At 56.2% G+C, this 12203-nt stretch overlaps 3 protein-coding genes across 3 annotated transcripts; 2 read left to right on the top strand and 1 right to left on the bottom strand.

The window, feature by feature from the left end:
- Nucleotides 1–393: 393 nt before the first annotated feature.
- CMQ_509 (polyadenylate-binding protein) lies at nt 394–2736 on the top strand (the record flags this gene model as incomplete). Its single annotated transcript, XM_014317588.1, has 1 exon — nt 394–2736. The coding sequence occupies one exon, from the start codon at nt 394–396 to the stop codon at nt 2734–2736; it is 2343 nt and encodes a 780-aa protein (XP_014173063.1).
- A 1200-nt stretch (nt 2737–3936) lies between these two features.
- On the bottom strand, nt 3937–5467 carry CMQ_1016 (fatty acid elongase; the record flags this gene model as incomplete). Its single annotated transcript, XM_014318095.1, has 2 exons — nt 3937–4623; nt 4676–5467. 2 exons carry the CDS (start codon nt 5465–5467, stop codon nt 3937–3939), a joined length of 1479 nt encoding a protein of 492 aa, XP_014173570.1.
- Nucleotides 5468–7869: 2402 nt separating this feature from the next.
- On the top strand, nt 7870–10437 carry CMQ_1113 (long-chain fatty alcohol dehydrogenase; the record flags this gene model as incomplete). The annotated part of the gene is made up of 5 exons (XM_014318192.1): nt 7870–8258; nt 8313–9450; nt 9534–9618; nt 9671–9756; nt 9808–10437. 5 exons carry the CDS (start codon nt 7870–7872, stop codon nt 10435–10437), a joined length of 2328 nt encoding a protein of 775 aa, XP_014173667.1.
- Between the last annotated feature and the right edge of the window lie 1766 nt (nt 10438–12203).

The raw sequence follows: 12203 nt of genomic DNA, 5'->3' as shown, positions 1-12203 counted from the left end.
CGCCCTTTGTTCTGAAGGTAAGGCTACCTCTTGCGGCTGTCCTTTTTGTCCTGTTGCTCGCAGCCACGGATAAGAAAGTTTGAACAAATTGCCATCCTCGATGGAGCCCTTTGTTTGCTGTCGCCTTGACTTTTTTCCCTGCACATTTCCCCCTCCATCTTATCCCCCTCCCCCCCACCCTGCTAATATACCCTGCTCTATCGATTGCTACCTTTTTTGGGAGGGGAGGGGGTATTGTCGGTGCTATACTCTTGCTATAATGTCCTTTCTTTGATTTGCCGATAATTATCTCTTCAGCTTCCTGTTTCCGCAACCATACCAAGTTCCCGGGCGTTTTACTAATTGGCGTTGAACTTTCAGTTTCCTGTTGTGCCGTTCATCAACCTACTTAAAATGGCTTCTACTACCGCCGGCGCTGTCGACCAGCTTGCCGCTGATCTCAGCAATGCTACCCTTAACGGCGGCGAAAGAGCTGCTCCCGCCATCAACACGAATGTGACGGCTGAGGCCGACAACGATACCGCTGGCCCCACCCCGAGCTCTGCCGCGGCTCATCCCCAAGCCTCTGCTTCACTGTACGTTGGCGAGCTTGATGAGTCTGTCACCGAGGCCATGCTCTTTGAGCTATTCTCTCAGATTGGTCCCGTTGCCTCGATCCGCGTGTGCCGCGATGCGGTCACCCGCCGCTCTCTCGGCTATGCGTACGTGAACTACAACAGCACTGCCGACGGCGAGAAGGCTCTCGAGGAGCTCAACTACACCCTGATCAAGAACCGTCCTTGCCGCATCATGTGGTCGCAGCGCGATCCTGCCCTTCGCAAGACGGGCCAGGGGAACATCTTCATCAAGAACCTCGATGCCGCAATTGACAACAAGGCTCTGCACGATACCTTTGCCGCCTTTGGCAACATTCTCAGCTGCAAGGTCGCCCAGGATGAGCACGGAAACTCCAAGGGCTACGGTTTCGTTCACTACGAGACTGATGAGGCCGCTCAGCAGGCTATCAAACATGTTAACGGCATGCTGCTCAACGAGAAGAAGGTGTACGTCGGGCACCACATTCCCAAGAAGGACCGCCAGAGCAAGTTCGAGGAGATGAAGGCAAACTATACCAACATCTACATCAAGAACCTGCACGCCGACGTGACGGACGATGAGTTTCGCAAGTTGTTCGAGCAGTACGGCGCCGTCACGTCTTCGACGATTGCCCGCGACCAGGAGACGGGTAAGAGCCGTGGTTTTGGTTTCATCAACTTCACGACTCACGAGAGTGCTGCGAAGGCTGTTGAGGAGCTCAACAGCCGCGAGATTCACGGCCAGGAGCTGTATGTTGGCCGTGCTCAGAAGAAACACGAGCGGGAGGAGGAACTCCGCAAGTCTTATGAGGCAGCTCGTCAGGAGAAGGCCAGCAAGTATGTCGGTGTGAACCTGTACATCAAGAACCTCGATGATGAGGTCGATGACGAGAAGCTCCGCGAGCTCTTTGCTCCGTATGGCCCGATCACGTCTGCCAAGGTGATGCGCGAGACGGCCAGCGAATCCGACGAAGAGGGCAAGGAGACCAAGGAGACCGAGGAGGTCAAGGAGGTCAAGGAGGAGGAGGAGAAGCCCAAGGTCGAGGGTGCCGCAGAGGGTGAGGCCGATGCCTCCGGCGAGAAGCAGGCGGCTGCGCGCCCGAAGCTTGGGAAGAGCAAGGGCTTCGGCTTTGTTTGCTTCAGCAACCCCGACGATGCCACCAAGGCTGTCACGGAGATGAACCAGCGCATGGTCAGCGGCAAGCCTCTCTACGTGGCCATTGCCCAGAAGAAGGAGGTGCGCAAGAGCCAGCTCGAGGCTAGCATCCAGGCACGGAACACCTTGCGCATGCAGCAGGCTGCTGCCGTTGCAGGTCTGCCCCAGACATACATGCAGCCCCAGGTGTACTACCCGCCTGGCCAGCAGCAGGCTTTCCTGCCCCAGGGCGGACGCGGCATGGCTTTCCCCCAGGGTGGCCTCGGCATTCCGGGTGTCCAGGGCGGTCGCCCCGGCCAGTTTGCTCCGGGTGGTTTTACCGGCCCGCAGGGTGGTCGCGGTCTTCCTCCCCAGCAGCTGCCGCCGAATGTGTACGGCCTTCCGGGTCAGTTCCCACCCGGTGTGCCCTTCGGCCCCAACAATGCGCAGTACCTCGCCGCCATGCAGCAGGTGCAGCAGACGGTTGGCCGTGGCGGTGCCCCCGCCGGTGGCCGCGGACCCATTCCCGCGCTGGGCAGCCACCCTGCTGGAATTAACGGTCTCCAGGGTGCTGGGCCAGGGCTGGCCGGTTTCCCTCCTACGCGCCAGAACGGCGGTGGCCGTGGTGCCGGTCGCGGTGGAGCCCAGGGCTTTGCTGGCCCGCAGGCCGGCCGTGGCGTTCAGGGCCAGGCGTCGGGTTCCGCAGCCGTGCCGGAGCTGAACCAGGCCACCCTCATCCAGGCCCAGCTGACTGCGACCAACGGCAACGTTCAGCAGCAGAAGCAGATTCTGGGCGAGGCCATCTTCCCCAAGATCCAGAACTTCCAGCCCGAGCTGGCCGGCAAGATCACCGGCATGCTGCTGGAGATGGACAACCAGGAGCTGGTGCACCTTATCGAGGACGAGTCTGCCCTGAAGGCTAAGGTTGACGAGGCCCTCGGCGTCTACCAGGACTACGTCAAGGCTCAGAACGTCCCTGCCGAGGAGGCAGAGCAGCAGAGCAAGCCGATCGAGGAAGCAGCTTAGGTGTGTTGACCGCCTATATGTCGCCTGCTTTGCCTATTTCTTATGGCTGGGTCCTGTTGAAAAAAAGGAGTGCGATTGTGGAAGACGCAACCCGGTGCGTCTCTCCATGCAGATGATACCAAATATTTCCTTACTCTATTTGTTTATGTCGGCATTTTTCGTGCTATCTAGCACCAACCCCGTTTTCATGACATTTCTTTTTTTTCTTTTTTACCACATTCCCGAAACCTGTCTTTGCTCGGGGAAGAACATACGCCCTATATTCACGGCAGTGACTGCAATATGGTGGTAAGGGATGGTGTTGATGCCTGTGGCTTTCTCCACGACACGGCCAGATCCGCTATTTATTGAGCAGAGGGTATGGGCTGGATATTTGTCGTGTGCTGCTATGGTTGCAACGACGGCCTGCACACCAGGGGTGCTGTACCTCGGCGCCATTTCTTTGTATTGATAGACTTACTGTTTGGTGGGCGGAACTTGGTCAAGGGATCCCAGGCGGGAGGTTGTGGTCGGCGAAAAGTCTGCGAACCGATTTACTTGGCCTCCTCGGCTATCGGAAGTGCTTATTCCGGTTATATCTGCATTTTCGCTGGAGGCGTTTTGACGGTTTATGGCTGTTTCATCTCTTATCTGTCTTATGTCTTCTCGTCGAGTATCTCCCTCCGGTCCAAATTGACCTCTCAGCACTCTGTTGTTATGAACACGGCATGGATTCGATGTCGATGGACGGGAGCTGGGGAGAGAACAGCAAGATAAAGGAGATCTCAAGGGAAGCAGAAATGGAGGGGCGGAGAAGGCTTTGCTCGTCTACGTCAAATAGGAAATAAAATCAACAACAAATTTCAAAATAAGATGCAGTTGAGGTTGCTAGACAAGCCTTCGCGCAATCACACTGTTTATACTTGTAAAAAATCTTGTCATTGTACTTAGATTATTCTTGACTAAACAAACGCAACCCGGATTATTTCATATGGAAAATGAACGCCCCGTTCACTTCACTCCGGTATGTCCATCCTTAACTCCCCAATAGGTGTCCTGCATCTTGCAGGGATGGTCCGTCAGACCCTCAATTTCCTTTTGTTAGTAGGCAGTTAAGGCGATTGAAAAAACTGCCAAACCTCGCCTCCAAAAATTGTGGATTTCGTGCCGACATGCAATGTCCATATGCGTCATGTATCGTAAAAAGGGTGCGAGGACTCTTTAGTTTGCGCGTCTGCTCCTTGGCTTCACCTGAAGCAGGTCTGGGCGCGGAGAGTCCTCTTCGTCCTCTTCAATTGCCTCGCCCGACTCGCCGTACACCTCTTTCTCAAGACCCCGGGCTGCGTCCCAGCCAGCCTGCTCGGCCAGGTTGCTCACATTGCTCAAGCGGCGGCGCACAAGGGCCTCTGCAGCGCTAGCAGTCGTAGCAATGGTGGTCGCGATCGTCGCGTTCGAGTTGTGGACGCTGTTGCTCGGGGCCTGGCCTTCCTTCTTGCCGAGACGAGCAGCACGGGCGTTCTCGGCATTGCTGCGTCGCAGGTAGGAGGTGACGAAAAACTTGCCAAACAGGTAGGTCAGGGGCGCCAAGTAGAGCACGTTGAGCCAGATGGCAAATGTCTCTCCAGTCGAGCGAATGCATGGTACCGTCTTGTGCCCGTACCGGACAGTGATGGCGGCATCTGCCATTGAGGAGTTCATGGCGTCGATCGGTCGGAACACCTCGCCATCGCCGCCAGAAGCAGCCTGCGACCCCGACTTGAGGACGACGGGGACGGTGTAGGAAACGAACGAGTGCATCATCGTATACGAGGCGCCAAGCAAAAACTGGGTGATTTGCAGGGTAGTCAGGGCACGCTTGACCGATGTTGGAACTCTGATAGAGAAGGCGGTGATGGTGTAGTACGTATACTGAAGGCATGTTAGTGGGATCCAAAATGAAGTGTGGGTCTGGAGTACTGACCATCAAGGCATGGATGCCCGAGTTGACAAACGCAAAGACCCAGATGGGAGCACTCATGTAGCGCATGCCGGCCCACATGCACATCATAGCTCCTGCGTGGTGGTAGGTCTGGAGAGTCGAGCTAAACTTGCCCTTGGCAAGAATGATAAAGGTATCGAGAACCTCGTAGAACTTGCTGAGGTAGAAGATCCAGCCGTAGAAGGACAGGCCCTCGTTCCACATGCGGCCAGGCTGCGAACGGTCCAGGGAAGAGAAAGAATCACCGAGTGCGGACGAAGTCTGCCACTGGCCAGCAGCCTCGTTGAAAAAGAGACCGTTGCCAAGCCCAGGTGCACCATTTAGACGGCAGTAGCCATCGACGGTGCCGGCCCAGCCTCCATTGCTGATGCTGCCGGTGCTGCTGTCAACTGTGCTGGCAAAAGGGCTGACAAAGCTGCGACGCAATATATTCAGCATGCCATAGAAGGTCCAGGCCGAGTAGACGGCCAGGAAGATGTTGTGGAGGACGACAAAGACGAAGAAGGCGCGTGTCTTGCTGATGGCCCATGGCCGGCGTCCAGTAGAGCGGTTGTAGACATTTAAAGCCTTTGCGGTGACAGCATAGACCGCGGCGATAGTCAATGGCACGCGAGCATCGAGGGCTGCTAGGTAGATGTGATCGGGAATGTTGATAGGCGGGGCGAACGAGGTTGAGCCCGCTGGTGGTGGCGGAGAGAAAGGAGGGCTTAGATGTGGTGGGAAGCGGAAGAGAGAAGCAGAGGGCAGCTCTACATGAACGGCTGGGGACGCCATTGTATAAGCAGCTCGAAGATGATCGAGACGGACGGGAGGAGTAGTATAGAGGGAAGGAGGGGAGGTTCAAAGACGGAGAGAAAGCGAGGAAGGGAGAATGGTAGATATAAGTGTCGAAGGGAAATGGGCGAGGCCCCCGTTCGAGAAGAGAAAGCCGGGGTGGATATGTAGGCGGAGGAGACTTCGCGTAGCTAGCTCGAAGCGGATGAAAGGCTGCAGGGGTGTAGGCAAGACCAAGACCAAGACCAAGACCAAGACAGCCAGCTGTTCCCGGTCTGTGGGGTTGGGGAGTATGTGTAGAGGGGGAGCTAGATAGAGAGACGATGGGGTGAGATTCAGTTGAGAGATGCTTATTTCAACGAGTCCAGGGGAGGTGCATGCAGTAGACGACGTTGAACAGCGACGTAAGGAGTCTTTCTAACAAGGCCGACCGCCGGAAGACAAGCCTGACTGGCCAGCCGAAACCTGAATAAGGGTGGCATGGCGTCCATCCAGAAGTGGATCTCGGACTGTGAGGCCCATTATGGGATAAGCTATGACATATCGGCTGGGTTGAAAAGCTGTGATGAGAGGGATGCGTGCATGCCTTCCTTGTTGGGACGTGCATCCGGCGTGCGTAGTAGCTTCCCGGCGGAGACCGACCAGAGCTACAGAGGACGAATGGATAGACTACGAAGAAAGTGCTGAGCGGAGCAGAGAGGAGTGGCTAGGCAGTTGCGATCGATCAAGCATCGCAGTCGGAGTTCGGGAAGGAACGACAAACGAGGACAGAGCGGCGAGGAGCCGGGTCTTTTCCATCATACGATGTCAGTTTCAGATGCAAGACAGCCATATACTCTCCACGAAGCTGCATGTATTACGAGTCGAGAAGGCCGGGGCGGGATGGCGTTCCCGTGGCCTCGCGCGTTCGATCTTTCGGATGTAGCGGAAACGGCATCGCGCAAATCGCCATGCCGGAGCAGTGCATGACTGGCAGTATCTACGACGTATGCGCCTGAGGCGATAATAGCGTCTCGCCCAACTAACACGGTCGCTCTTGCTCCTCGTTTCGTTCCTGCTGCGCAGCTCTGTGGAGCCCGTGTTTTTTCTGTTTTTTCTGTAGCTCATGCATAGATATATTTATATGTTTTTGTTGGGACCGTCGATCTTGGCCAATGAGAGACGTGAACTTATAGAGTTGTTGACCGCCTTTATTTCCCGAACAGGAGAAGGGTGTCATAGCCGTCCATCTGTCCGTATCGCCATCGTCATTCTCGGTCCTCTGTTCTTCTTCTTGTGGTACAGGTACATAGCAGTGGGAGATGGATCGAGATGTAGTTGTTGATTGAACGTAGTCAGACTGTTGAGTGGATCCGCCGCCAATCCACGCAAGAGCGAACGGAGACGGCCCCCCCCCCCCCCCCCCCCCCCCAAAAAAAACCAAAAAAAACCCAAAACCGAAACAGTCTCCATCGCACCTGCCGTAAATCATCTTTGCTCGTATCTTATTCGCTCGCACATACCGGGCTTGGGATTTGACGGAGGGTGCAATCGCTTACACATCAGTGCGCCGGGAAAGAGCGCCGTGCGCCCGGGCCGCCGGCAGGCCGTGGATGCGATTGTTGTTCCCTCTCAACACAACGCCCCGCATACGTAGCCGTTCTTTCCCCAACAAAACAGCGTGATTATGCAATGCAGTGCGGCGCAGGAAAGGGCGAAGCTAAGCAGCCGGGACAAAGCCGGGACAAGTTCAAAATGGGGAAGCCAGAAAGTAAAGCGGGCGCGTTCACGTGAATCCCCAACCTTTTGCCGCTGTGGGCGCTCTCAACCCATTAGGCGAATCGCGTACTCCGTACTTCAGACTCGAACCTTTTAAAATCTCTCGTGTCCCATGCCGAGGCTTTGCCAGGTTTTCCCCTCTTGAAGGCTTGGCCAATGGTTGCTGACACGCAACGTTCAACGTCCAGTAGTGTCTTTGCCCGGGTCTAAACCGACGCCTCTGCCCAACGCAATCTATCTTGGTTCCGACTGTCGGTTCTGGTCTCAAAATGGCAGTCTGTCTTTGTCAAATTTTGAGTGGAGCGAGAGACAAAAGCGTCTCACTCTAATTTTGCCCTGTCCACCCTCGTGGTAGCAGTTGGAGATATCGCCAGAATTGGCACCCATCTGCCAGAAGTATTTGCGAGTACGTTGGAGTGTTAAAATGTGTGTTTGTTTCATTGCGCACTGTGAATGCCGCCTCGAACATCTAGCAGCTGAAAGAGGGGAACCTGCAACTGCTTGAGGCTGAGCGGGGAAGTTGCTTGTTAGTATTTGGGCATGGCTGGCGGCAACTCTGCTGGCCGTCCTCCGGGACAGTATCATCAACGTCTGTTCACGACTCGACCATCTGTCCCGACTGCTCGTGAAAATCTGCAAGAAACATGGCTCGCCGCAAAGAAGCAGCAGAAATAAGTCCGAGGCCGCTTAGCCTTGCGCCAGCGCCCAGCGGCGATTGGTGGGACGAGTCTCAGTGGGCCGTCTTGCTGGCGCTGCTCGACGCCGTGCTGTCACCCATTGTGGCTGCCGATACGGCCAGTTCGACCGGTTTGAACCGCCGCAATGCCAAATGCCTGTCGCGTGCCGACTTTGACGCCACTGTGGCCCATGTTCGCGCCGCCGTGATTGACCCGCCGGATGCGGCTCTCGTGGCATCTTATCTGGCCGACCGGCCGTCCGACCATCCTGTCTTTGTCCAAGGCATCAAGCGCACTCTTGCCGGCCAATCACCTGCCAGCCGGAAGCAGCTGGGCGATGTTCTGGCGCTTTTAACGTAAGCAAGAACCAGAGCAAAAGCTTCTCGCATCGTGCTCATCTGCCTTATTAGTGGCCACGCCGGCTCTCTGCTGCTGACGGGATACTGGACTCCCGTTCATCAGCAGCCCTTCGAGGTGCGTGAGGCCATTTTGCGCGGCTGGAAGAATGCTTGGTCGCCGCCCCTGCGCATTCTGGGTCGCACGCTGTGTGTGCTGGCACAGACCACCTGGCTGGTCTCATCGCCGCTCTTCCCCCAGGCCTCCAGCTTCCGGGAGACGCCGGCCGACTGGAAGCCCGCACAAGAACATGCCGACTTCTGCTTCCTGCAGTTTGACGATGCGTCCGAACCGGCCGTCATCGAGACTGACGTGGTCATTGTGGGCTCTGGCTGCGGTGGCTCCGTGTGTGCCGAAGTTCTCGCAGCTACTGGCCATCGCGTCTTGGTGGTCGAGAAGGGCTACCACTATCCGCCGTCACAGCTACCGATGCCGCAGAATGTCGGCCTGCGGCTGCTGTACGAAAATGGCGGCCAGCTAGCGTCAGCCAACCCGAACGTCTCCGTCGTGGCCGGCTCCTGCTGGGGCGGCGGTGGTGCCATCAACTGGTCCGTCTGTCTGCGGACGCCGGATGTGGTGCGTCGGGAATGGGCGGCCGGCCAAGACGGAATGTCCTTCCTCGAGACGCCGGCCTTTGATGCCTGTCTGGACCGCGTGTGCGACTTTATGTGCGTCGAAAAGACTGCTGCTGCTGTCGACGAGCACGACCGCTGCCACCGTGGCCAAGTCGTGCTCGAGGGCGCAGCCAAACTTCGGTTCAAGGCCTCTTCTCTGCTGCAGAACACCCGAGACGGCCTCCCACATGATGACGGCTACTGCCATCTTGGCTGTGCCTCGTCCGAGAAGCGCGGAACGGCTGTCAGCTGGCTGCCGGCCGCCGCCGCTGCAGGCGCCCAGTTCATCGAGGGCTTCGACGTCGATCGTGTGCTCTTTGATGACGACGATGGCACCAGCACCAGCATCCCTTTGGCATCTGCTGAACCCAAGGCGACCGGTATCGTGGGCACCTGGCTCTCCAGAGATCCATCCGGCAGTCCGACCGGCCCCGAAGACCAGCGTCGCCGGAGGCGTATCGTCATCAAGGCCAAGAAAGTGATTGTGTCGAGCGGCACGCTCAACAGCCCGCTTTTGCTTCTCAGGAGCGGCCTTACGGTAAGGAAGGAGCGAGCTAGAGAGGCTGAGGCCTCCTTTACGGGCGACCGTGATTACTAACACGGTAACGTGACCTCCTACAGAATCCCCAGATTGGACGCAACCTTCACCTGCATCCGTGCAATATGGTTGGCGCCTTCTTTGACGAGGAAACAAAGCCGATGGACCGTAAGGACAGGTCCTCTGTTTTGGCCTGAACTGAAAGCTAACCGCGATTCAGATGGCATCATCACCAGCATCTGCACCAGCTTCGATGACATGGATGGCCATGGCCACGGCCCCAGGCTAGAGCCGACCTGTATGGTCGTACGTATTGCCCTTTCCTTTTTGCAGACCCCGGCCCTGACAAGACGACAGCCGTACGCGATCCTGACGACGCTGCCGTGGTCGAGCGGACTGGACTTTAAGCTGGCCGCGCTGCGCTACCGCCACTACGACGGGTTCATCGCCCTGACCCGCGATCGGGACAGCGGCCGTGTCTTTCCGGACCCGGTGACCGGCCAGCCCGTGGTCGACTACGACCCCTCGAGCTTTGACCGCGAGAACGCTGTCGAGGGCGTCATCGGCCTGGCCCGCCTCTGCCACGTCCAGGGAGCCAACGAAATCCGCGCCTATCTGGCCGGCGTGGAGCCGTACGTGAGGGCCAAGACGGGCTCCTCTCACGACGAAGATGACGCGCTCGCCTTTGAGGCCTGGATCAACGGCGTCCGTGCTGCTGGTTTGTCGCGGTCGTCGCTCTGGGGCGGCTGGCAGGCAGCCAACTCCTTCTTGTCGGCCCACCAGATGGGCACCTGCCGCATGGCCGACGACGGCGGCGCAAACAGCGTCGTCAGTCTGCACGGCCACGTCTGGGGCACGCGCAATCTTCTCGTCGCCGACGCCAGCGTGTTCCCCAGCGCCAGCGGCGCAAACCCCATGGTCACCGTCATGGCCTTGGCCCAGTGGATCGCCCAGGGACTGGCCAAGGAGCTGGCCGAAGGCGCATAGACAAGGATCATCCGGCGAAAAGAAGAGAGGAGGAGGGAGAGAGAATGGTCATGCCTGTGATGTGCACGAGTGTTCGAATTCTTTCGGTCTGTAATCTACTGCCACCAGTGTCTCTTTGTCTTGAGCTCATTCCACGTAATCGTATAACCCTCCCTACTAGTGAGACCCTGCTAGTGAGAATTTAGGATAAATCAGAGTCACCGCCTCCTCACTTTGCTCTGTTGATAATAAGTACTGTATTGTTCGTGGCGAAACGTTTCTTGGACTTCACGAACATCCTCGACGACGTGTATGCAAACACCAAGATCTACATTTCACGTGATACATATGGTTTGATTTTCAATCTTCGGTTTGAATTAACTATGACCATGGATTCACAAAGAAGAGACAGCTATCCCAAGATCATCGAGCCCACCAGGGGGAGGAAGACAATCACCAGGAGAGCCCTTCCTATAAGATACAAAGGAGATGTGTATATGACAAAAGAAATCCAGCACCTCGGTTGGCTGACCGCTAGATCAAAAGGGGATATAGGACTCGCACAGCGAGCGGTCTAGTCCTTGTCCTTCGTTCTCTAATTCCAGGCGGCTCGCCAAACTCCACGCTCACAGAGCCGTGGAACCGACTTGGCGGTTTGTAGCGAGGTGAGCTACATGCGCCGACTTCCCCTCTGTCTCTCACTTCCATTGGCAGCCACCGATGGCCCTGTCCAGACATGTCTCTTGCTTGCATGTCTGTACACCAGAGAGCACTCTAGGTGATTGGTGACAGGAGACCATATCGGTGTGGAGGACCGCGTTCGCGTATCACAAGCTGACCCGGCAGATGCGAGGCGAACGTCGATGTGCCCAATCTGTCGTCATCACGGCTGTGTGTTCGGGCTTCGGCTATTCCCTTTGCTCCGAACCCCAACTGTGTCCTGGGCGTCGGGGAAAACGGCCTGTTAGGTAGGGAACGGGGCAAATAACCTGAATGTAGACAACCAGTTGTCTAAAACAAGTGCCCGTTTCTGCTGATCTTGTCGAGTTTCCCCGAGCCTATCAACGGAATGGTATGAAAATGACGCTTGACCGGTTTTGCTGTCGTGTATGCCAGAAGAAGCCGGTTCCTCTAGATACATCGGAGCGAATCGAACCCTGTTGCCGTCGTAGAAGAAATCAATTCTCTTGCTTTCCAATGTAGAAAGGTTGACCGTGCAATGCGTAAGGCGTATTCATCGGATAAGGTCGTAACGCATTTCGTAAATGACAGAAGGTGTCAGAAGCCAAAAGGTGGACGTAAAATATATAGACAAGAGAAGGAATAGCAAAAGCCCGAGAAGAAAGAGAAGCGCATTGTGGCCGCGGACCATTGTGCGAGTGGGGGTATCTCAAAGAAAGAAAGCCAGTGTTGTGGTGAGAGTGTTTGAGGATGAGGAGAAACAGAGGGGAATGGCGCATAGTCAAAGAAAAGAAGAAAAAAAAGGAAAAAGAGACCGGATGTTTTGTCTGGAATCTTGCCAGACTGCATTGCTGCAATAGTCTTTCAAAACAGAACCCGAGCTCCGCCTGTGTATTCGCCCAGCCGAAAATGCAATAAAAAACCCGCCCGAGGACCCAGCCATGATAAGGGACTGAAATAGAATATGAAGCTGTTTGTTACCGACCTCGCGGTTCGTTCTGGTGAAGGATCTTGCCTCTCTTCCCTGTGGCCCATGAAAATGGAAGCAAAACAAACAAACAAAAAAGCACAGAAAGAAAGTCGCTCGCCCGCTGTAGTGTGATAAA

The sequence above is a fragment of the Grosmannia clavigera genome (assembly GCF_000143105.1).
Source record: "Grosmannia clavigera kw1407 unplaced genomic scaffold GCSC_140, whole genome shotgun sequence".
In the NCBI taxonomy this organism is placed as follows: Eukaryota; Fungi; Ascomycota; class Sordariomycetes; order Ophiostomatales; family Ophiostomataceae; genus Leptographium; species Leptographium clavigerum.
The sequence above is the reverse complement of the archived record's forward strand: the minus strand, read 5'-3'. Positions and strand labels throughout refer to the sequence as shown.